Source organism: Taudactylus pleione, unplaced genomic scaffold (assembly GCF_031769625.1).
Source record: "Taudactylus pleione unplaced genomic scaffold, aTauple2 ptg000032l, whole genome shotgun sequence".
In the NCBI taxonomy this organism is placed as follows: Eukaryota; Metazoa; Chordata; class Amphibia; order Anura; family Myobatrachidae; genus Taudactylus; species Taudactylus pleione.
Genome location: NW_028284434.1, coordinates 4,563,564 through 4,590,928, shown reverse-complemented (window position 1 = coordinate 4,590,928; position 27,365 = coordinate 4,563,564). Strand labels below are relative to the sequence as shown.

At 37.7% G+C, this 27,365-nt stretch overlaps 1 protein-coding gene across 1 annotated transcript in view; it reads right to left on the bottom strand.

Moving 5' to 3' along the window:
• The window catches only part of LOC148538919 (pancreatic secretory granule membrane major glycoprotein GP2-like), a 188,314-nt gene that overhangs the window by 132,355 nt on the left and 28,594 nt on the right, over positions 1 to 27,365 (bottom strand). The window contains exons 2-4 of the mRNA XM_088452095.1: positions 22,262 to 22,411; positions 19,891 to 20,129; positions 15,138 to 15,282 (exon numbers count right to left, since the gene is read on the bottom strand). Coding sequence (XP_088308221.1) covers positions 15,138 to 15,282; positions 19,891 to 20,129; positions 22,262 to 22,411 — 534 coding nt within the window. The remainder of the gene's footprint in view (positions 1 to 15,137; positions 15,283 to 19,890; positions 20,130 to 22,261; positions 22,412 to 27,365) is intronic.

The window sequence follows — 27,365 nt, the reverse complement described above, 5'->3', positions numbered from 1 at the left end:
TCCATCTTTGAATCTGGCCTTAAGGTCCTGATTCAGAGATTGACCCAGAAGTGATCAGTGCTATTGTTTGACTTCGGGTGTAGTGGATCTGAGAAAATTATGTTAATGTGCAGCAGGAGGCATCTTTTGTAAAATGGTGCCCACTGCTGGCTTCTCAGATCCGCTACCTGTGTCCAAAGACGTAGCTTTGGATCAAATCAGTAAGACCATCAATTATTTGCACAACTCTAAGGTTGCTCAGAATGCGCACTTGCCAAGTCCAGAGAAGTCTGATGAGTCAGTCGCTGGCTTCAGCATGCACCAGAAATGGAGGTAACATGCCACCATTTTCTTAAGCATGCACCCATCCCACCCTGAAACTGTCATCATAGCTACAGCAGCATCACAGCACATGGACACTGTAGCTTTAAACACATGGTCAATAGCAACCAACTGCATCTGTGACTAAGTCAGCCTCTAAGTTTCCCCTGTATGTATTAACAGGGTACAGCAGTAGATAGCTGAGAAATCTGCTATGGTCTATTTTTCATTGCCACAGAAGTCCCCATAGATATCTTGGGGGACTGCAATAGGGCAAAATATATCAAGCTCTGCAAAGCTTAGATTTTCAGATCTTCCTCACGATAGCTAATGCCATATTTTGATGGCATTAGCCATTGCAGCCTATAGACTAGATCTTGGCTGCAATGAGCCTTTAGATCTTGGTCAAGTAATGGCCACTTGCAGATGCATGGCCCAATGGCAACATATGCTGAGTAACTCTACCAGGTCCAAAACTGAAAGTAAAGCGTTTGCAATGTGAATGTGACGTGCTACCATTGCAAGCCATACCAAGGGCACATTACCAATTTCACATTTAATTGAATTTCCCTCTAAAGGGGAATTCAATTAGCCGCGATATCCTGCTTTTCGCAAAACAATCTTATCGTGCGACGAAATACTTATCGCACAATCCTATTAGCTGCCGTTTTCGCTGGTGCAAATTCTCCATAGCATTTATCGCTAATTAGTTATCACCACCTCCTGAGCAGGTGATAAGTTAGGGAAAATCTGTATTTTAAGGTAAAAACCACTTGGACACCCTCCTTAATGACTAATTAGGTAAAAAATATTTGTTAATTAGCTTAATTTGGCAAGTAATTAAATCATTTTTGGGGTGATAAAGTGTAAGATGCAGGAAAATGGGTTCATTGTTGTGGGACAGGTATATGGGGGTCCTTCAAAGAATGGAATAGGTGTATTTAAGATTGCAGGTGGGTGTTAGAAGTGTAATTTTAAGGCTTTTTAAAAGTGTCTTTCAATGACACAAATATATAGCTATAGGCATTTGTATGCACCACCAATTTAAGTAAACATTTATTTTGCTAAAACACTCTTGCTTTCTATCATTATTTGACTGATTTAGAAAATGCATATAACAGCCATTTGACACAATTTAAAAACTCCCAAAATGTTTATTGTGGCCACTAATACACTTCTATACTGTTATCCTAAGTCACTTTGTCTTTTTTGGGGGTACAGACATATTTCTCCATTAACGCACAAAAAGTTATCGCTTTATCGCTGCAAATGTAATTCCTCTCTAAGCGGTTAATTTACTAAAGTGAGAGTTTTAGAAGTGAGTATTAGTAGAGATGTTGCCCATAGCAACCAATCAGATTCTACTTAACATTTAACTAGCACCTTCTAGAAGATAATAGCTAGAATCTGATTGGTTTCTTTGGGCAATATCTCTTCTAAAACTCACTTCTAAAAACTCTCACTTTAGTAAATTTACTCCTAAGTGTCAATTGCTTCATTGCGGTACCCACAGTTGATGGAGAAGAATCTCTGCCACCACCAGATGCCTTCTTCTTCACCTGGAGCTGCTTAGGATTCTGTGTAATGTGTAGCTGCTACAGTACCTTATGGCTGGTCACTCTAGCTCACAGGTTCTCAAACTCGGTCCTCAGGACTCCAAACAGTGCATGTTTTGCAGGTCTCCTCATATAATTACAAGTGAAATTATTAGCTGCACCTGTTGATCTTTTAAAACATGTCAGTGAGTAATGAATACACCTGTGCACCTGCCAGGAGACCTGGAAAAAGTGAACTGTGTGGGGTCCTGAGGACCGAGTTTGAGAACCACTGCTCTAGCTAAATCCTCCTGACTGCTTACTTTAGTCTACGACTGCTTTGGACGAGGGTTTTACAGAACCAAGTAGGTGTTTTAATAGAAACGTTGTCTATTGCTAGTATAGCTCTCTTTCAGTGGTACAATTTATTACAGTATGTATCACAGTGATACAGAAATAAGTATCACAGCAAATTACAGGTTGAGTCTCCCATATCCAAATATTCCGAAATACAGAATATTTTTAGCATGACTGAGATAGTGAAATCTTTGCTTTTTGATGGTTCAATGTACACAAACTTTGTTTAAGGCACCAAATTATTAAAAATATAGTATACAATAACCTTCAGGCAGAGTGTATAAAGTGTATATGAAACATAAATTAAATTCATGTATGTACACAAACTTTGTTTGAGCCACAAAATTATTAAAATTATTGTTTAAAATTACCTGCAGGCTGTGTGTAGAAGATGTATATAACACATAAATGCATTCTTTGTTTAGATTTGGGTCCCATTCCCAAGATATTTCATTATGATATGCAAATATCCAAAATACGGAATATTCCGATATCCAAAATACCCCTGGTCCCAAGCATTTTGGATATGGGAGACTCAACCTGTATTACCAGACACCCACCTTGAGATGTCTTTCAATGTACTGTTAGCAAACCTGATCCCCCTGCAAAGTTCTAATGAGCCCTTGAGGTAAACATAATTTTCCAGTGTAAGGCTTTTCTCCAATCATTGAGTTTACAGTGCTTGTGTTAGCAGGAGAGCCCACATATGAGCAATAAAAAGCTGTACTTGGTCTCCATACTGGGCATGTGTGAACTGCCCAATAAATACACTTTCATCAATGCTGTGCAAGTATGAGACAGAAATCACACTAACAATATTCAGATGCTTGATAAATAGACCCCCAAAGAGGTAAATAGTTTTTTGCATATGAAAACTCATGTTTTTCAATACTCCTTATAGCACATGAGTAGTCCTAATAGCAACAAAAAAAATATTTTTATTTCAATGTTTTAAATTATGTTTTGGTATACTTTTTGTTTATTAATACATCAATTTTTATTTGACCCATCTCAGTAATGCATGGTAAGATCCTGTGGAGAGTCCCCTTCCCCAATGGCTCCCACTACAGCTATGGAGATAGGACAGACCACCAGGAAAGGACAGGAGGACTGGAAAGTAGAGCAACAGGGTTGGGGGGTATGGGATGATGTGGTGGAGTGGGGTTGAGCTGAAGTGACCCTGCATATGACAGGTCCATTTTCCAAATATAAAATTATGAATATGTGGGTTGTTGACTGTTTTTCACAACACAACCACTGACTTTAGCTTCCACATTGCATTGTATAGTAGTGCTCTTCACAGTGATTTTAAGAGGAAACACGTGAAGATCAGTTTCTGTGTGTTTGTTATAATCAGAGCAGCAAATTATTTATGTGTTGTTTTATATTTTTAGTACATTTCCAGATAATAGGTTCCTTGATTAAATATCCCATAGCTACAGTACTGTAGCTGAAATTTACTGTCTGTACCTTACAATGTGTCAATGGCCATTTTTATCCATCTAGAGGGTGTTCTCAGCCCTTTATATACAGTAGTTCTTTATTAGTACATGTCACGTCATACTGCCCTTCAGTGTCATCTACTGTATGTTATATGGATGTAATGCTATGTAAAGGCAAGTTATATTGTTTTGGGAAACAATCACACTACAATTTAAATTATTTATTTGGTCACAAATAAAGAATTTATAGTCACCAGACCCTCTCCTGCCATTTAGCAGACATGTGGGGTCCCACTTTAATTCAGATGGCTCTTGGTCTGCTTCCACATCTACAACTCAGGAGGCTTAACAAAGCACCTGTTCTGTGTTTGAAATATTTCTATTACAGGTGCTGATTGGATAGAGTCAAAGCTCTGGACAATTCGAACCTGTATTAGAGACTAACACAATGCTTTTCCATCTCCTCTTACCATTGCTGTCAAAGTACAGTAGAGAGAGGATATAGTGCAGCATCAGTGGAGGTGAATACTCTAGAACTACAGAGGTCACTGTCATTGTACCCCATAGTTCTGATAGCTATTGAAAAGTGGGCTGGGGAGCTTGTGAATGTACATGTATTAAATTTATAAGGATAAAAAATTAGTATGTTTAGTATTTATTTGTTAAACATACAGTATATATATATATATATATATATATATATATATATATATATTTTTTTTTTAATTCTGTTTTATTTGTTTTCCAGATGAAACAATAGTGGTGCTATATGCCACAATATTAATTAAGATGACAATCTTAAGGTACAGAGAAGCAATACAACCATAAAACAAGACTGAATAACAGAGGTAATTTAGGAATACAGATACATCTCAAGCAAAGTGTCAGTTGCCAGTAATCCAAAACAAATGTAAGTAGTATTTTTAAGGAGTCAAATATAATTTTATAATGAAATAAAATTATTTCTGCAGTCAAATGATTAGCAACCCAATTACTACCAGAGTTTTAATAGAGTATGAAATGTGTACATGCATCCATTGAATGGAGCCCCACTGAAGATGTAAAATAATACTAATCTGTATTAATTTATCTTAAATTACATATCTTTTGTTTTTATTTGTTCAACTTTAAAAGATGTAATGTCAAAAACTTACTTGATGTAATGTTGTTGTTATCTAAAAAAAAAAAAGAAGAGAGAACAGAAAAAAAGTAATTTCAAGAGCAATAATGGTGACCCTCATCCTTCCCATCCACCACTGGAAGAGCTCTGCCTCAGAGCCAGCACTGAGCATAAGTCATATAGACAAATAAATACGGTGCCATTGCCTCAAGAGGGAACCAGTCATCACGCCATTCCATGCACAATATAATTTAATGGGAACTAACTGAAACTTGCCTAGGGCAATACACTGGTCATTACCAGCTCTGCTCTGACTCCCTGTAAAGAACGTATTCACGGAAAATTAGTTATTTTTACGTTGCTGGTTTTAAAATCATCTATCATTTCTCACTCTCCAAAATGTACAAAAAATTACCTTTTTAAAAATGCAAAGTGCTGTTCCTATTATTCTCATATATGATAAATTGAATTAATCTGGGAGGAATTGAACATTTTATTTATTTTGCACTATACTGTAGTTCAATAATTTTAGTTATAGAGACTAGAAAAAAAGTGGGATTTACATGTAAGCTTCTCATAGGGGTATATTTACTAAAGTGTGAGTTTTTAGAAGTGGAAGTGTTGCCCATAGCAACCAATCAGACTCTACTTATCATTTATCTAGCACCTTCGATAAAAAACAGAATCTGGTTGCTATGGGCATCATGTCCATTTCTTAAAACCAGCACTTTAGTAAATATAACCCATAGTTCTAGTAATGGGAAAAGTAGGAGAATACTTTTCAAAGTGTAGAATTAAAGGTGGAATCAATATGTAAGGTTAGTAGCGGGCTGCGTTTCTGACAGCTATGGGCATTCCAAAAGAGTATTTCAGACAGAAAAAAACTCTATTTTATGAGCACTCTTATGGAATATGAATTAATTAAAACATAACTTTTAATAATACACACTAATATATCTATGACAAAAATTGAAAGATAGACATACAACATTTAACATGAAAGCACCCAAAAAATTAGGTTAGTAGGGAGGTCTGTAGGTATATGCTAATTAAGAAAAGCAAGTCAATATCTCAAAAGAGATGAGAAAGCAGAATGTCATTTGTAGGTGCACAAATACAAATAAAAATACAAATAAATACAAATAAAAAATAAAATATAACCTTTATTGGTATATATTAAAACCTTGTTTTGTGAAATATAATTAAAATAATAATTGGGTGCCCTGACACATTATAACCAACTAAATAGATAAGCCAACGCACTAAACCAATATTGCATCACTTATAGCAGTAAATTGAAGAGAATATAATTATTCCAATGTACATATGTTCACGTATACAGTGTGACACACATCCCACCTGTAGAAGGTGGTGGAATCATAAATGGAGCAGTGTCAGGGCACCCAATCAATGGAAAACTGCCCTATTTAAGGCATTTTCATTTAATTTTTTGTATTTCATGTGGCATTATTATTTATTTTACATTTTTTTACTTGATTGTCCTAATAAGGGTCAAACACTGTAAATAACCAATTCTTTAATCAGAAGGCAGTAAATGCTACTCCGTTGTAGCATTGCATGTGTGAATATTACATAATTGACATCCACATATGATAAAAAAACTTTCTGTACTATTGTTATGAGTCCAAGTGTACTAAAAACAGTTAACTTTTGTATATCTGAATGTCAGCATCTTTTTCGGTATCAACTATCCTTATATATAGATTATCAGTCCGGGTGTAAAATTAACAACAAGGCTTATCATAATTTTTTTACCCATACTTCCAATATATTTTGTTTGTGTAAGGCCTTATTATTAAAGGACTCTATATACCAACTCATTATCCTTAAAAATACTCAAGACCATATGATTCTAGTGAGTACAGGACGGGAATTTTTATGTCATTTTGTTTAAACAATTGAGGTTATGTTTCAATAGTATTCAACTATGATAGGTTACTCACTCTTCTGACTATCTACTCTATTAACGGATGACAATTTCATTTAGAGTAACTCTCTCATTAAGGGTCCTATGCATTATGTAAGACCCTTGACAGCAGAAGCGAAATAGTGAGTAACATTGCGGTTACGCTGTTGTTTCCAGGGGTTACATTGCCACCAGATGATCTCTCACCCCTCATTGATAGCCTCTGCTAAGTGAGGGGAAGTAGAATTACAGGTGGATTAATCTTGACCCTGACCGTCCTGTTACTTCATTTTTTTAGGTAATATGCTATACATACTGGTGTGATTTCATTAATACAATTGAAGTATTATATGTTTATTATGTTGCTTTAGATGTTCGCCGCTTGTTTGATGAATAATATATTTGAAGTATATGACTATGTTTCTTATTTACCACCCAATGCATTAAATATCGATTAAAGAGGTCGTTTATGAGACATGATGCTTTTCTTAATTAGCATATACCTACAGACCTCCCTACTAACCTAATTTTTTGGGTGCTTTCATGTTAAATGTTGTATGTCTATCTTTCATTTTTTGTCATAGATATATTAGTGTGAATTATTAAAAGTTATGTTTTAATTAATTCATATTCCATAAGAGTGCTCACAAAATAGAGTTCTTTTCTTCTTTTTTCAAACCCAGTTTTTACTCTAGTGAGCACCTCCACTACTCGATATATTATATTCTTTATATGAATAGGGAACAGTGGTCATATGTGTGATCAGTTATACCTATATTACTACAGGTCAGTGCGTCAATTTTCCCTTTTCCCTTTCCCTTCCATTTGACTATTTCAGACAGAACCCTGTACAGAACCAATTTGGGAAAATCATCATTTATTAAGGGAAATATTATTATTAATAATAATAATAATAATAATAATAATAATAATACTTAAAAAACTATGCATACTGTGCAGTTTATTTCTAATTTTATGTCAAACTGAAAAAATATTATCTAAATCTATTATTTATCTCAAAAAGAAATTAACAGGTTCCTGGATTCCAATAATAAAAAAATCATAGTTATTCTGTGACTTTCACAATTGATACTTAACTTAATTAATCTGTTTTTGTAAAGTACCTGTGAATCCCAAAACACGTAAAGAATAAGAACCTCCTGCATATACACTGATTGTCCAAAGTCCAATGCTAGGATTTTCCACATACAATAATGAACCCCAGTATTCTGACAAAATAGTATTGCCATCTGCTTGGACACCTATAAACACAGAAGGTTTGAACAGTTTGTATAAGAGAGTGCAAGTGTAAATTGAGAACAGTTTATGTTAGCATAATATGCCCCCTGTAGATGCAACCTGGTGTATCTACAGATACATTACTTATTCAATGTATTTGTTGTGGGTATTAGAGGCCTGGTATAAGGATACATGATGATGATGATGATACCATAAGCATGGTCTAGTAGCATCTGATTGGCTGCTTTTGGCTGCTTGTGCTATGATTCCTTCAGCTGATAGTAGTTATAAATTAGCATTGCTGCTACATTATGTCAAGATTCAAAACTACTGTATATTTGAATTTATATGTCTTTATTTGAAGTTTTCAATGTTTGGAGGTTTGAACTCAGAAAAATATTAATTGTTAGCATAAAAATATGTAAAAGTGAATGGATTGGTCACTTTAATAAAAAATATTTAATAATAATCATAATATGATCAATTGTACAAAATAAATTATGTAAGTTAAATTGATTATCAATTAGACTAGGTCTACCTAACATAGAGTGATATACATTAGTTATATAGCTCAGGAAACATCAGGTTTTATTTTAAAACTATGGACCTCATTCAGAGGCGGTCACAAGAAGCGATCGCTCTCTCTGAATGAGGGCGGCTGCTTCATTTTTAAAGTGCGGCCACCCACAGCTTAACGACCGACCAAGTTGATGGTCGCAATGGTGATCACCATCGCGACCATCAGGGCTTGCGTTGAGACCCTAAGGTTGGGTCTCGGCAACTGCAAACCCCAGGGAGCTTTCTGCTCTGATGGAGCAGGAAGCTCCCTACTAACATCACTGATGATGTCAGTGCGGCTGCCCACAAAACGGTAGGCATTCCTTAAGGAACGCCTCCATTTTGGAAACCACCACCCCTTTTCACCTACAAAACAGGGCGAGCTGTCGATCAACATCGACAGCCGCCCCTTTTGTAGCGAGCTCCGGAGTGAGAGAGTTTCTCTCTTGCTCTGGGGCTTGCGCACGCACAGTGTTTCTGCTGCACACATGCAGGGCTACCCATTGACCCGGTTGCAAGCACATCGGTGCTTGCGACCGGGTCTGAATGACCCCCAATGTAAGTGCTGTAACAATACATATACATAATGGTAAGAGCTGTACAATGGGTCCCATGGGTGCAGTGATAAAACATACATAGAGGTACATAAATGGTTGTTGTCCAAGTCATGGCTGTATTTATTGAAGCTGTGTGTCACAACCAGAGATGTTTTACACTAAAACAATATGTTTATTTATAATAGTGAACAACCTCCTACTATAGGATGTGGATAATAAGCCAGGGAATGTATCCACAAGAGCCTGACAAGAGGCAGAATGTACTTGGCTGCTTTATTGACCATGTCACAGCTCCTTTATTAGGTTATTGGTAAGGAGTAACATTTCAAATCGTTGAATGCGCTACAATACACAATGCAGAATGACACAGCAGTGCATACAAATAACCCTATCTAAACTGTCAAACAGAAGTTAAATTATTATAAGACATCTACCAGCTCTTATCTGCCTAACTAAAGCTAAACTGATCTACAGTAAGAGTTATATATCTGCTCTAGTCTGCCTAACCAAAGCTAAACTGATCTAATATGTATCTACCAGCTCTTATCTGCCTAACTAAAGCTAAACTGATCTACAGTAAGACTTATATATCTGCTCTAATCTGCCTAACCAAAGCTAAACTGATCTAAGATGTATCTACCAGCTTTTATCTGCCTAACTAAAGCTAAACTGATCTACAGTAAGACTTATCTATCTGCTCTAATCTGCCTAACCAAAGCTAAACTGATCTAAGATGTATCTATCTGCTCTAATCAGCCTAACCAAAGCTAAACTGATCTACAGTAAGACTTATCTATCTGCTCTAATCTGCCTAACCAAAGCTAAACTCATCTAATTTAAGACTTATCTGCCTTCTCTAATCTTCCTATCCAAAGCTATACTGATCTAACTTAAATTTATCTACCTGCTCTAATCTGCCTAACCAAAGCTAAACTGATCTAAAACGTATTTACCTAGGCTAAACTGCCTAACGGAGAGCTAAACTGATCTAAGACTTTCTACCTTGGCTAAACTACTTAACCAAAGCTAAACTTATCTTGGACTTACCATATCTACCTGAGCTAACTTGCCTAACCAAATATAAACTATTCTATGACTAAAGCAAAACTATTCTAAGCAGTTGACAAAACCATAATGCAGTAAGAGGCACTGCAGGTGTGAGGCATCTAAGGAGTTATAACAAAAATAACAAGAACAACAATGCTGACTAACAATAGTATACAGTACTTGCAAAATCATAGTATACTATTGCATTAGCCAAAAAACAAATGTAACAAGGAATGTGAAACTATGGGTCTATTTACTAAGCCTTGGGTGGAGATAAAGTGAATGGAGATAAATCAGCTCCTAACTGCAATTTTTCAAACACCTGTGACATGGCAGTTAGGAGCTGATTGGTTGGAACTTTATCTCCGTTCACCTTATCTCCCTCCAAGGCTTAGTAAATAGACCCCTAAGACTATAAAACTAAACACACAGAAATGCTGTAATGTCCAGTAGTTTATGGAAACTCTAGGCAGAGTAATCAGCACTACAAAGTCAAATAACAGAATAGAAGGTATATCTATACCAAAGGAATGCTGAGGCAGTATACAGCCATACACAAACACTGGCACAAGAGAGGTCAAGTTCACAGCCAAGAGAGCAAATATGAGAGGCAAATGAGCAGGGCCAGGCAATGGACCAGATCAGTAATCACCAGAGGCAGCCAGGAAGAGTCCTTAAATGGCCAAGATCAAGAATCACCAGGTGAAGAATACAGGAACAGAGTCTGAGGCAGCAGAGGGAATACACAGATACACAGATGATTACCAGAGATGGAGCCTGTACAGTATCTGCTGAGCCAAATGACTGTCATCAAGAAAAGACCTGATACTCTTGCAACCCACAGGTGAACAACAGGCAGTAGTTATTGGGGTCAGGTGGGAACTAATCCATTCAAGGCATTAAACCTTCATGTAATTAGAGTGCTAAGCACTAGCAGAACATGTGAAACCTATACCAGCCCTGGTGCTCTAGGCACATGCTGGTCACACAAGTACAAAGTGTCACAGCATGTGCCTAGAGCACCAATGTTCATGGAACATAAAAAGTGTGAGACTTTACTCTCACATTTCCTAAACTCACCAACTATAATAGAGTCCGAGAACATGCAAATTCACGTTTTTCAGACTCAAAAAACTCTTGAGATTTAAACTCTCATCCAGATGTTTTCCCAATTTGAAAATACAACATGCACAATGTAATAGTGTGAGAGATTACTGCTAAACTCTCACATTTTCTAAACTCTCACCCTATTACATTTGCCCCTATTTGTTTTTTTTTCTATTCTGATGCTTGGTCTTGCGTAAATACTGAGATTGTTGGTAGGATAGGTAAGGCTAACTGGTCTATTCACTCAATGCCAAGTGTAGAATCAACTTGTGGTTTTATGAATTCATTTGTATCAACAAGTAATATTAAATATGAGTGCAGTACATTCCTATGTATAGATGCTCTGTGGAATTATTTGCTTGATTTATTTGCAGTAGAGACTGGTCCTTTATAGGAATTTGTAAGAAATCTTGGTGCTGACCTTATGTGGTAGATGAAACATGCAGCATTATCCAACTATTGTCACTTAGGGGGAAATTTACTAAAACTCCTCTTATCATGCCGCTATCGAGGCAAAACAGGAAGCAGAGATGTATTAACTCCCCCCTCTGGTGATCCATGCAAGACCCACAGTACATCTACCTAGTGCTAAAGTGCTATGTCTCACCTGGCCAGCCCCACTGTGCACATGTGAGATCTTGCAAACATTGCAAGATTTTGTGCGCAGCCTGAGATCCCGGGGATGCCAGCAGGTAATGTGAAAAAAACGATAAGCCACAAAAGTGCAGTTATAATTTTTAATAACGTCTGGATGATTTTCAGTCTTTATACAATTTGGTAATGGCAAAATCATCAGAGGTTTACAGATAATCTAGAGAAAAGTAATTCTTCTCTACGTTAACTGCTTTCATACATACTGTGGTGTGTTGTGAGATATTAGTGATCATTGATATAGAAATATATGTAATAAGACTCACAAAAAATGTACTCATATCTAAATTGGTTTATTTCCTAAATGAACATTCTATCTAATACACAAAAAAGAAATAAAATAAGGTCAGCGCTTAAAGAAATACAAAATAAAAAATATAAAAAATATATCTGCAGGTAGCTCATGTCAGATTGCCCATTAGTATATGATGGAATAAAAATATTAAAAGTGTTTCTTTCATGCCTTGTTTTTTATTTATTCTTTTAAGTGCCTTGTTATGTTGCTTGTATAATATACAACTGATATGTTAGAAATGCATTTAATTCACTTTCTATATTCAGACCATGTGCTTTTAGAGTTTTTAGGATGTAGATCCATTTTCTCTCAGATTTTTTTAAAGCGGTCATCATGTTTCTTCCTTCCTAGTTTGGGATTATCTTCAACGCGTTTTACCGTACCTATGATGACTTTTACACCTGCTTCTTGAAAAGGCCATCATTGCAGTTTGTTGCTGACTTTATGCCTCCCTATTCAACCATTGCTATTGACTGCTGGATTACACTTTTCCTCTCTACCTCTCTGTACTGACTAATACCCCTTTTCCACCAAAATTCTGGGTCTGACCCAGAGTTGGAACAGAGTTCCTATGCGGATCAGACCCGGAATTTAGCTGGCGCCGACTCACGATATTCCCGAGTCGGCGCTGCTCACACCGGAGTCGGGTCTGCATAGACCTGGCTTTCCCGGCGAGAAAGTGGACGCTTGTAGATGATGTCATCTCCAAGCGACACTGAAGCCGGACCAATCGGCCGGCTTGCAGCGCACTCCAGGTCATCGTGACCCAGAGTGCGCTGTTCTCACAGCAGGGTTTCATGGGCTACACCCGTGTAAACCCTGCTATTTACCTGGGTTGGATTGCTGGGTCACTCGACCTGGTGATCCAACCCTCTCCCCTTTTGCCTGCTTCATTACGGTGTAGTATACTCCTACCCTGACACTGATATGACTCTGCAGTGTGACTGTCATACACACCAGGGCTCTACCAGCTGGCTGCTGCCTAATTTTTATGCAGTGGAAAGGGCCCCCATCTGACGCTGATACATTCCTATGGCTACTATCCGCCTATATAACATTGGATGTGGCTGGAACCGGAGGACTCTCTTGCGTGAGTAAGGCTTTAAAGGAGCAGCCACTAAACATCACTATAACAGAGCGGGTGCACTTATACTGTCTTTTTGTGGCCAACATGGTTAGATATAGCTGTTATTTCAAGTTCTCTAACACTACTATTGGATTCTGAATTATCTACATAAGCAAGTTGAATACGGTTAATTATTTATTAGCAAATTATTGCTTATTGTTTCTGTTATTTAAATGCTGGAGAACTTACTATGCTGTATGGATTTTTATTAACAATGTGTCTTTTGTTGACTGAAGTTTACACAATGTTTATAGATTGTAGTGCAACATTTTAATGTGATACTGCTTTTATTGATTTCCTGTGAGAGTGTCACTAGGTACACATAATTGTTTATCATTTTTTTATTGTATCCTCCTGGGAGTAATTAATTTCTTAAGTATATATTATTTTTAATAAATAAACATTTATATTTTTATTAAATATGTAGTGCTTGTATAATGTTCTAAGTGTGCTTTGCTCTATACCTTTCTAATTGTGAGGACTGGCATACCTCACTTGTTGTTCTCTGGCTGCTGTTACATTTCTTCTTACTAACACTAGTTATGGATAAGCGCTGGGGTTTATTTGTGTTGTGACACGCTTTTATGCCTCCCACTATGACCAAGCTTATACAGTAACTGTGATTAATAAGTATTTGATCATATATGCTTACAACTATGCTGTCATTCCTGTAATTACCACTTATCAGTGGATTTATGTTTTACACAATGTTTTTTAAAACTTTTTATAAACATTACATCTATAAAATACAATAGGATGTGATGGCTTTTTTTAGCACATAGAAATAGACTTTTGTGTGCCGTGCATTCTGCCATATGGATGAGTGAGTGATTGCAGCCTCTCCAAATACATCTATATATAAAAATCAAGGGTTTTAAATTCACCCAAAAAATTTTGTTTTTGATAAGTTTAATGCCAGCACTTTGGAATTTTAATTTTTGATTATTGTGGGACAATATTTTTAATTTTTCATAGACAATTGGATGCCATATGAGTTATGTTCTTCTCACCATGGTTCTGAGGTTTTCCTTGCCATTAGTTATGCTTGCATACACTATACAATTATCTGTCAGATATCTGTCCAATCTGGCTGGTTTGAATGAAAATCTGGTAATGTATGGGAGCAAATGAAAATCGACAATTTGCTCACACACACTGGAAAACAGACAAAAATGTTGTTCAGACAAATTGGTTAAAACACATGAATTTAACCAGTTTGAACAATCGTTTTTGCCCATTTTCCAGGTTTTAAGACCATATGCTCAACTGTCATTTGCTCCCATACATTTACCAGGTTTTCATTCCATCCAGCCAGATTGGACAGATATCTGACAAATAATTGTATAGTGTATGCCCAGCATTAGAAAGGCAAAAAATTTTACATCAATTACTGTGAGGCAAAGGAGAATGGGAGAACCCCTTTTTCTTCCCTTCCTAATGTTTTATTAGGATTGTAAAAACATTATATGAATATACTTACTCTTGACCCAGCCACCTGGAACCTGTGGTTGAAATATAATCTTTTAGCAAAGGTTATATATATATATATATATATATATATATATATATAGGGAATGAATCAGCGCAAAAAACAAGAAAGCAGCCTAAAAGACAATTAATAGGTCTACCCCTGACCTGAGTGAACAATATACAAAAATATAGGATACAAGTAGTGCCATCAAAAAGATTTTTATCCTATATTTTTGCCATATAATCTTTGTTCAATAAAACTGTAGAAAACCAGTTGAGTGGGATTCAACACAGAAACACTCTCAATGTATCATTTCTTTTAATAATAATTTTTTATGTTGTATCTGTGCACTTATGCTGATGGTGGGGAGAGGAAATGATGGGGTACATTTGTCTGCCAGCTAACTAATATATAAACAAATGTTACTTACTTTAGTGCTTGAGTATACATTTTGAAAAACATGTCCATAGCTACGAGAAGCAATATCATTGTAAACCTGAAAATCGTAATCAGATGTACTGCCACATGGGTAGGCACCAAAAATGAAGACCTTTGAAAGAATAGATTTAATATGTTTCATTAAAACTATTTATTTAATAAGTAGTACATTTAATGACATTACTACATGTATATTCATAATTTTGCAAGCTATTCTTTATTTTAGAAAATAAATAAGATAGATCCCTGATCATTCATGGTGGTAATTACATTATTCATTTATATGAAATGCAGCAAAAACACACTGCTGAAAAAAAAATGGGAGAATAACCTGAAGTCCAGAAAGTATATGCTCTTCAATGGAATAAGCTCCTGTTTTAATGGAATTGGTATGATTTACTGCTGGACCCCTGCCCGGCAGTTGGAATCCTGACAGCAGCATCCCGGCAGAGGAGGAAATCCCGATCGTTGAAGGTAAGTATTCATTAACATATCTCTAACCCCCTAACCCTCCCTTAGGGGTGCCTAACCCTAACCTCCCCCCAAGTGCCTAACCCTAAACCTCCCTCTAACTGCCTAAACCTAACCCCCCCTTCCCTGCCACCTAAACCTAAGTCCCCCGGGGGTGCCTAACCCTAAGTCCCCCCTGGGGGTGCCTAACCCTAACCCTCCCTCCCCCTAGCCTAACCCTAACCTACTGGGGGGGTGCCTTACCCTACGTCCCCCCTGGGAGCCCTATACCTAACCATCCCCCCCGCAACTGTCCACGCTCGGTGCCCAGCATCACTTCGATCAGGATGCCGGGTGCTGGTCTCCCAGCATCGGTAAAATGACAGGCGTCTAGATTTAGATGCCTGTCATTTAACCCTCACCGGGATAAAGCAGTCAGGAAGCCGGCTGTTGAGATTAGGTGTGCCGGCTTCCCGACTGCCTACCTGTTTTAACCTGTGTGTTTTTCACATTATATTATCACATATAAAAAAAATTAGCACTTCTAATTATTGCAGTTTTCATCACTTTGCTTTCCATTTACACCTTTGTATTTGATGCATACTTTGTCTTCTTCTTTTTTGATCAATATATGATATATTATTTATTATATATGATGTATTTTGCTTATTTCATGTGCATCTATTTTGCTGATTTCCACTTTTTAATGTATTAAATAAAGGTTACATTTTATGAAATTATTTGAAGTGTGTCCCGATGACCTGGAGTACTTTTTTCATTCCTTTTGTATTTATGAAAAGTAAATGCACCTGTTCTATACACTACTTTAACAACAAAAAAATATCATACATACTATTCTTATTAACACAGTGTAGTCTCTAACACACAATGCATTAACAAAGAAAACATGCCTGTGTGACTGTGTTGTGCACTCCATGATCATCCTTGATGTGTCAAGATAAGGATAGAAAGAAAAGAACTATGTTGGGTGAGCACTCTGAAGAATGTAATATGATTGTATTAAAAATTAACTTTTAATGTATAATTATTAAAATATTACTCTATCATAATAGGCAAAAATTATTTAATAAATATGAGTTTAAAAAATTGCTGTACACACTATTTCTTGTAAATACATGCACTGTGTATAACAGTAATCATACAACCAACAATTGGTTTGAATAATATACAGATTGCTACCAAACAAATATCACTGACATTGTATACAAAAATGTCAAGTTAAGTAAAAAAACATAAGTGCAAATTTAAAAGGTATTAGTTCCCCTTACCTAGTTATTTAGGGCAAAATATCAAACAGTTAAACAGTATATAGTTATAATGCTAGGATTGCTGAAATCCCAGGACTTCAGTTTGTCTACTCATTAAATAATCTTTAGGAGAAAATAAGAATGGTCAGGGTAGAGAAGCTGCTACTTCTGATTCTGCTGCTCCTCACCTGGGCCTAAGCTCATCTATGAGGAGTGAGAGATCATTGAAGGGCAGGTTGCCCTTAGAAACAACAGTGTAACAGTGATGTTGCTCAGGTGTTCAATTCTGCTGTTGAAGGTCTTACCAATTAGCATTGGACCCACAATGAGAGAATTACTTAACCTGAGATAGTCAGCAGTTAATAGAGAACTAGAAAAGGTGTTGATGCTACAGATACAGATAATAATATTAATTAACAATTAGTTTGTATTCCAGAAGAACACAATTAGGCAATAGTCATAAACTACTGCCAAAGGTTTTACATACAATGCAGAGATGGTAATGCTACAGTATATTTTGTTTCTATCCCAGTGTCAGAAATGTTATACCTTCTCAGTTCCAAAATGATACATTAAATTGTTACAGTCAATGAAACATACAAAACAATATAGTCATCTCAGAATAGGCATAAATTATTGCAAAGCCTCACTATTATATAGCTGCAAGACTGTAATTGTTTCCCATGCATTAATAAGAGAAAATAAGAGAAAATAATCTATTGTGTTCAATAAAGCACCATATCAAAAGTCTGCATAAACATTTCCATATCTATATCGTGAATTGAAAAAATTGTGACTCATTAGATTAGGAACACATTTAATCACTCCTAAATAGGAACATAATTCATTGTGATCTCCCACAAAACATGCCTCAAGGTTGCGGAAAAGACAATACAGATTATAGTGGGAATGATAAATCACAGTCAATATTTAGAGCATAAATGCCTTAATGTCCCATTGAAGGACTGAACTCCTAAAGAATGTTTATATATAATATAACTGGAGTGATAATTCTTATCCAACACATCAACATCTGATAATGGTCCATGGAAAATCCTTCAAAATGGAATATCCACAGAATTATTAATGCAGGCGGTGTGAGAAATGTAGTAATCAAATAGTAGATGTCACAGCATGTGTCTACAATCCGCAGAGATCATCAGACACATGCAGTTAATTGGGCACATCTAGTAGGTCACACACCTAATATTTACAATAGCAGTCTGCATATTTCAAACAGATAAATAGTGTGGTATTCTGAACAAGACTACACTGAAATAGTTGTTATAAGATTCCACAGAAAATACATAGATAATTAGAAAGCAAAGGTAGAGACAAATGAGTCCTGAATGCTCCCTATGTTTTGTATCTAGACAGAAAACTGCCATCCATATGTGGCTAGTAATGTAATCAACTAGACCCCTGTGGGTACTGGTAAATCAGTATGGTGTCTAGGAAAAATTTCCGGTGATACAAACTTGAAGTCGGGGTATCCCGTGCTGTGAAAAAATTGTGGCACTTTAGGTGTTTGCTAAAGAGCATCTGCATGTTCCACAGCTCTTCTGACAAAATATTCTGTGGACAGATGAAACGTAAGTTGAATTGTTTGAAGGAACACACTGCACTGTATGTGTGGAGAAAAAAAAAGGCACAGCACACTAAAATAAAAACATTATACCAAAATTATAGTATGGTGAGAGAGCAGCATGGTTTGTGGCTGCTCTGGTGCCTCAAGGTCTGCACCATTTGCTTTCATTGATGGAAATATTAATTCCAAACTTTATCTACACATTTTGCAGGAGTGTGTAATTTGAAGTTCAACAGAAATTTGTGATGCATTAGGAAATTCACATAATCAACAAAAGTAAATCAACAACTTAATGGCTTCAACAGAACAAAATTAGCCTTCAAGAGTAGCCCAGGGAAGAATGGTCCAAAATTCCTCCTAAACACTGTACAGATTCTCAGCTACCGGAAATATTTGGTTGAGTTTCTATCTACCAAAAGTAGACCAGTTATTAAATCCAAAGGTCCACATAATTTTGCCACTCTGCAATGTAAATGTTTAGATGGTACATTCAATATAGACATCAAAACTTATATTTTAGTGTGTTATTAGTTAGAGCAGACTGTTTGTCTATTCTTGTGACTTAGATGAAAATTACTGTAGATTACATTTTTTGAACAATTTATGCAGAAATCCAGGTAATTCCAAAGGACTCACATACTTTCTTGCTACTTTTTATCTAACATGTATACATATAATATTCACATACAAAGAAACAGAAACACTAAGGACACTAAAAACAAATGACTTGCATGTACACATAGCAATATATGAAATAAATTCTTCCACATAACACACTGCCAGCACTGTAACAGAGCTAAGATTTGCCCTGTCCTGGCAAGCCCCCTCTGCACCCGTTGTCATGATGTCATGTGCGTGATTTCTTTACATCACACAGAGAGGGAGGGGCCGGCAGCATTGGAGAATTTCATCGGTGAATAGAGCTTCCTAATGAATCTCTCACTGCTGTAGTGTCACTGCAGAGCAATGGTTGTGGACTGGCGATGGTGCAGCCTCCCTAGCCTTGCGCTCTGTGTGGTGGCATCGGTTGCACACCCCTAGTTACGGCCCTGCACACTGCTACAGTATATGCACAGTTCATTCATACACCAGAAATCGACTAGATCTCTTTTGCTAGCTTAATAATAAATAGAAAAAAACATTTGTAAGATTGTTTGTTATTCAGATATTTACTTAAGAATGATCATTTTGTATGTTATTGTTAATATCAACATTATAGATATTATTCGCCCAATTTTTCACATTTTATTCACAGATAATGTTTCTTCCTATATGGTGTGATCTGGTGCCACTGCAGGAACCCCTGCCAGTCTTCAACTTTAAAAACATGGGAAGATCCACAGGAGTTCCCACAGTAGCACCAGATCGCACCCTATTACATAAGTCCCAGCTTGTCAATTTGTAATTATCTTACCTTTGCTTGTTTAGAATCTAGAAGAGAAAATATGCGATTTACTGTGTAACTGTCATTGCTATCCTTTGCTGAGGCATCTGTGATTAATGCAACCACTGAACCAGATGGAATATTTTCCAATGCTTGCAGCAGTCCAGCCATTGCATATTCAGGACAGTCACCACCATCACTGACATAAAGCGAATTAATGTAATTGACAAAGTCTGTGGTGGAGCAGGTGGCACGGAGGGGTCCGACACCTGAAGAAAACAGAAGTCATAATAGTTGTAATCAGTTGCTGTATTATTACAATTACTATATAAAACACGTTACTTTTATTATATGTTTCTTTATTAAATTGAAACTCCATCTTCAGAACTTTCTCAAATACAGAGTATGTGTAAAAGTTCCCAAACCTTGGCAGAACATGAACTGTATTTCTGTTATGCTGTCCAGTTGAGTACATGCTGTTGCAGTTATTAGCCATCTTTCTACAAAATAGCTCAGCAGGAGGTATGACCCTGTTGGCGTGTCTTTCTCAATGTTATTGCCAAATAGACGCAACTCTGAGACTCTCCCAAACTAATAGCCATGCAAAGCCTACTAGCTCACCACAAGTACACTATGGAGCTCATTCAGAGTCAGTTGTGAGCGCTGAGCACTCACAACTGACTCGATGTTGCCCCACAGTGCATGCGCATGACGGAGTCGGCTCCGTTGTGCGCATGCGTGAGACCCGGCTAACGATGGGCGCTCTGTCATTAGGGGTCTTGTAGCAGATGGGGCGAGCTGTCGATGTTGAGTGACAGCTCGCCCATTTGCTGGGCGGGCCGGGGGCATGCCCGGCCAAATGGAGGCATTCCAGTCGGAATGCTTGCCATTTAGGGGTGGCCCCACTGACATCATTGCTGATGTCAGTGGGGAACTTCCTGCTCGAACAGAGCAGGAAGCTCCCTGGGGCTTACGAGTGCCCAGACCCTACCCTAGGGTCTGGTCATAAGCCCCGATGGTCACGATGGTCTGGACCATCGCGACCATCACCCATGTCGGTCGTTAGAACTGTGGGTGTTAACCCACAGCTTAACAATCGACAAGGAGGCAGCCATTCAGGATGCAAGCGGCCGCCCTGATTCAGAGTGACCGCTTGCATCTAACGACCACCTCTGAATGATGTTATGAACTATGATCAGCTGTTGCATTTACCACTCAGAATACCAGTGCACTTAAATGTCCAGGCTGCATCATTACTACTGTTACACCTGTGTTTTCTGTGTCTTTAATCTACTTGTTGTTTCTACTTGGTTTCTAAGAACTGATTAAGCTTTACTACGTGTGGACTAGCTGCCACCAACACCACACAACTGTGCAGCACACTTAGCATCACATACACTCTGGCAGAGTGTATTCTCTCCTGGTTGGTAAATTGACTGGACAAAATTTACACCCAGCATCATTCTGCTGCACACCATGCTGTTAAGCTACTCTGCTATGCTATGGGGTGCCATTAATGTACAGAGCAAGGGACACTGGGAGGTTTATTGGTATAATCATTTTTTGTGTTGATATTGTAAAATGATGCCTACACAAACTAGGGATAAATGTAACACATTTAATTTAAAAAATCCAAAAATTTGAAATTTTTTTTTTTTTCCAAAAAATGCCTATTTTTGCATATTAACCTAATATTTTATTTTTTACACTTTGTTTACAGTATTTACAGTATTTAATATACAGTAATTTGATAAATCTACTATAATTTTTTTTTTTTTAATTAAAAAAGACATGTGGATGGGTAAGTGACAGTGCGGTGACTGAGCCATGAGTAAACTGGAAGCCAAGACTCCTTCTACCTGGACTAACACCCCTCCTTCCTGTCCTTTAGTGATTTAAGTTTGTATAGGTACTTGCATTGCAGTGTACACATTGTAATGGGCACTATTATAGGTAAGTCCTGGATACATTTATATAATGTGTCAGTATTAGGGATATTAGACATACATTTTTGGCCAAAAATGTACTAAGAACTTATATAAATTCCATATTATAACTGTTTTGATTATCAATATTCTAGTGCTTAAAGTGTGCACCTTAATTTTCTTTCTTCTGTTTTCTGCAGAACAGTACCACAAAAGGGTCGTGGTCTCACTGAAAAGGGGCGTGACCATGCCTCATGGCCCGTCTTTCAGTATCCGCGGCCAAGCAGAGTGCTAGGAGGCGGAGCTGCTTGGCCGGGGTTTGCAGCCAGACTGGCCCATCGGGCCTTCTGACATTTGTCAGAAGTGCCAGATGGGCAGTCCAGTCCTGCCATTGTGTCAACTTCATTCAACTGTAAAAGTTGATAAGTGTATCCCTGTGTGTGTATAGTAATTTATTCAGTGTAAAAATTCCATACTTGGATCATTGAATTCCACCAAGGTATACTGTTGTGTTACATTGTCAGATGATGCCAAAAGACTGTTAGTAAAAATCCTGGTGGCTTCTTGTAGCAAAGACAGAGTAGTTGAGCCGCTTGTGTCCACAACATAGGTCAGTGATGGGAATTCTAGGGGAAAAGGATACATATAAAAATATATGAGTTAAATGAACTTTATGTCTGGAACATAGTCAATACTGTAAGATTTTTAAACAATGCAAATTATATAAAAATGAAACAGAAAAATATAATGATGGAAGCAAATCCTAATTTACCAAAAAAGGACTTTTATGTGATTACATTTTTAAATGCAATTTTTTTAAACTTAATTTAGCTGATAAAATAAATAACAATGATATAAATGCTATTTACCCTCATTCCCTCTTCTGAGTAGAAATAAATTCTTAGAATTATATGCAGAAATTTAATGTATAATTGTGATAATCAGCAATCTTGTATTGTCTAAATGTTGCACAATTATGATGGATGATATTTGAGAAATAATTAAATATTTAGTTATTTCTAATATTGGTAAGTACCTATAGTGAATTCATACAATCTCAGAAATCTCAGGTCAGCCATCACTGGACCACATTTATAAAGCTTACTGGATGCTCACCACAAAACACTGTGGTTTTACAGTGGTGCATCACTTTGGTCTTCTGTTCTCCCGATGCAATTTAAGATGCTTGTCCACTTCAATGAAGCACCTCCACAAACTAGAGATAAGTGGTACAAATTCCGTGAATTCTTAAAACACCCATATTTGGGGGTTCCAAATGAAACCGAGGTATTGTTTGGCTCAATTCCTCACAGCAAATTTGGGTCTCGAAGTGAGGCAAAACATCATAATCCCGGAAATGTCGGATCTCATGTGTTTTGTATTGCATATATGTTACTTCCTGTCATATTACTTCTACTTCCTATCCCTAGCAATGTAGAAGTACAATCATCTGCACACATTATTAAATTTCATGTATTCATTATAAGTTATCTTAGTCTTTTGGACCCTGTATTATGGACATCAGATACTTGATATTGTTATTGGGGTTGCAACCAAATTACAACAGAAATAATCATGAAAAAGAATAAGGAAAGTGTTGTTTCAGAATGGTGCACACAGATAAATGGTTTTCATTGCATACTAAAACTTGACTTTTATTCATTATACACTAAAAAGATGTCCAATAGTTGACAAATGTCAGGAAAATATGTTTGAAACAAAGATATACAGGTAAAGACAGAATGTGTCTTAACTGGAAAAATGTGTAATAAAAACAATTATCATTCTGTGTGTTTCCATTGTTTTTTTATTATATATATTATATTAAACCTTCAATAGTATAAAAAATTTGTGATGGTGTCTTGTGAATTCATTAACCAATATGTATAAAAAGAAGATCCAATACCTTAACAAAATATTAAATATTAAATAAAGGAGGACTTTAGACATGGTATAGATTATATTTAAAACTAGAGTTTACCCACAGCTTCACTCACATGAATGTCTGTTATTGCTCAGTGGAACTAATTTATCAAAGACAGTAATACCATGAGCAGTAACTCTATGAGATGTAGTATTTGGCTTGGTGTGCCATCTACTAGATTCACATATAGTTGGATTTTCCTACAAAAGAGATCTTGAATATATATATATATATATATATATATATATATATATATATAGTCATTTCGGACTTGAGAAGCCAGTGGAAATTCTGATAAAACATTGTTTTAGTCTCCATAGTTCATAAACAGTCCCTAAAAGTATATTTGTCCCAAAACAATATATTTTTATACATCTACAGTAGTCATGTTTGGCTTGAGGAGCCTGCACACTGCATGTGCTGAGTGTCAAACATCTGGTTTATCCTTTATTGCTCCTCTACCTAATGTCACATTGCGATAATACATACCTCAGTTTCTTTCTATGTGACTAAGCTATACAATATTGAAAATGCAATCCAAATTCATTCCAGAGAGACAAACAAAAATATAGAAAAACATTTTTTATCTCCATAGTTCTTACATAGTCCCAAGGAGTACATTTCTAAAAAAAAAACATTCTATGTATAGGCACAACCATTACAACCCCAATCCATTGATCCTGAAAATAACCCCATTGTTTTCTAACATGCTTGCAAACAGTAGTGTAACTACCGTGGGTGTAAGGGGTGTGGCTGCTATGGTGCCTCTGTAGCTTGCCACTCCCCCTGCACCCAGTCATGCACAAAAGGTGGGTTGGTCAAGTCAGGGCTGTTGAGGGGGGCCCAGATGTCAGCAATGTTGATTTGGTGCAGGCCTGCCAGCTGATTACAGCTGGCACACTGGCAGGCAGTAATGGAGTGACAGTGCCACAGGTCACGAGGTAGTCAGAGCTATTGGACTGGCAGTCAATCAGCAGTGGAGGCTCCTGATTGGCTGCCAGTCTGCAATCTCTGATTGGCTCTCAACCGGTGCAAGATTCAAATTGCACCATCGCTGTCTGTCCATGTCTGTCGCTGCCTGCCAATGTGCCAGCTCTACTAAGCTGGACGTCCGGCCCCAAATCCACACCTGCTGGCTGCTGATGACACACAGGGAGAGGTGAGAGGCTGCTGGAGGGATATGGGGTGGTGAGTTGCTTGGGGGCATAATGTGTAAGCGGCACTACTATTGTGAGGAATAATGTGTTATTTGGGGTACTACTACAATGTGGCATATCTGTAAAGGGCATTACTGTGTGGTATAATGTGTAAGAGGCACTATAGTATAGTGTAAAGGGCATAACTGCGTGGCATAATGTATAAGTGGCACTAATACTGCATGGCATAATGTGTATAAGGGGTACTACTGAGTGTCATAATCTAAATGGGCTCTGTGTGGCATAACATGAATGGGCTCTGTGTGGGGACAATTGTATGTGTTATTTTTACCACTGGGTGGCACTCCCCATTCCATAGAAATGAATGGGGAAGTGTGTGCTTTGTGTTTATTTTAATATTTTGTTGACAGGTGGACTACAAGCACCACCAGGCATTTGTTGTTTTTACAAGTACCATTATGCCAGATCAAGCTTGCTAGGACTTGTAGGCTGCCTGTAAAAAAATATTAACTCTTTATTTACCATAACCCCTGCAATTACCACCAAAAAGGATGCAGCGATAGGGACTCCATTTTTTGAGGGTTCCAACATTTTGAGGGCTTCTGGCCCTGGGCTGACCAGATTGGGGCTTGTTAACATTATGGCAGGGGACCCCATGCTCTATGTGTACGCACCATAAATCTTGAACAGAGCCTCTATAACAACAAAAAACAAACACAGACAGAGGGAGAAAAAGAGAGAGGGAGGGCGAGAGAGAGGGGGATAGGGAAGGAGAGAAAGAAAAAGGGTGAGAGACAGAGAGAGAGAATGAAAAGAGATAGAGAGAACAATGCACTGTACTTATGCAAACTGTCGCTGGGGCTGGGTGGGGGTACGGTTTCTGGTGATGCTGTTGAAAAAAATGACAGTACAGTATGTTACAGAGAAGAGAGAAGATGTTGGAGATGTTTTGAGAGAGAGAGAGAAACACAGGGAGACAGGGAGAGAGAGAAAGAGAGAGAGATAGGGAGAGAGGGCGAGAGAGAAAGACAGGGAGAGAGAAAGAGAGAGATAGAAAGAGAGAGAGAAAGAGAGAGAGAGAGAGAGAGGGTGGGAGGGACAGAGAGAGAGAAAGAGGGAGAGGGGGAGAGGGCGAGAGCGAATGACAGAGGGAGAAAGGGAGAGGGGGGGGAGAGGGAAGGACAGAAAGATAGAGGGAGAGTGAGAGAGCGAGAGAAAAACAAAGAAAGGTTTACTGGATTCGCTGCTCTCCAGCTCCACAATCACTATATGGAGGTGTTCTGCATAAAAAAAATAATAATACACTATTGTACAGTACTCAGTGGGAAAGTAGAGGGTAAACATACTCAACTGTAACATTACTACTGTATACAGTATACTGTACTGTATTACAGTACAGTATTAATACAAAATGTCCTACAGTATAAAACTGTATACAGTACTTACTTGGCTGGGGAGGTGAGTCTGGGTCTTCCTCTTGCCCTGGGGAGGGCTGAGGCACTTCAATGTCTTCAACTAAAATACACAAGGACAGAAACAATTATTGTGTAAGGAGAAGACGTTGGAGATGTTTTAACAGAGAGAGAAACAGAGGGAGACAGGGAGAGAGAGAGAGAGAGCGAGAGAGAGATAGAGAAAAAGATAGAGAGAAAAACAGGGAAAGAGAGCGAAAAAGAGAGAGAGAGAGAGGAAAATGAAAGAGAGAGAAAGATAAAGAGAAAGAAAGAGGGAGAGGGAGGTGTACTTTTCTTACAGGGCAGGGGGCTACCTGCAGCCTCCTCATCAATGACAAGTCTGTCTGTGTATACAGTATAAGAAAAAAATATATTATGCAGTACAAAAAATCAAAAAGGTAGTAGCATTACACTATTGTGTCCATACTGTAACTGTTGTAATCATTACCACTGTCATTTGAGGAGGCTGGAGGAGATGCTGGCAGTGATGGTGGTGGCGGCGGTGGTGGTGCTGCCAGGGCAGGGGGGGCTGCTGGCCCTGTGGGGAAAAAAACTGTCATTAAGGAGCATTTGAAAACAAGAGTTCAGACCTCTATTCCAAATTGGAGAGGGATTATGGTACAATACTGTAGATGGCCTCAGTAGTGTGTACTGTACTTACTCTGAAAACTCAGCCAACTGGGCCCGGCTGCTGGCAGTGATGGGGGTGGTGGCAGTGATGGTGGTGGTGGCGGTGGTGGTGGTGGTGGTGGCGCTGCCAGGGCAGGGGGGGCTGCTCACCCTGTGGGGAAAAATACATGTTGTCATTAAGGTAGATGGCCTTAGGGAATTGGCTATTGATTAAAATACAAACCAGTACAGTATACTGTAGTACATAAACTACTGTAGTCTGTGAAGCTGGCATTGGGGCCAAAATAAAACAGTATGGTACTGTACTGTATATAAAAAAAAAACATACAGTCCAGTAAAGTACTGTATGACCAAGTGGTGCAACGTTACACATAGGCTATGTGGGTGGCACTGTCGCCACCCCACGAGCTTTACA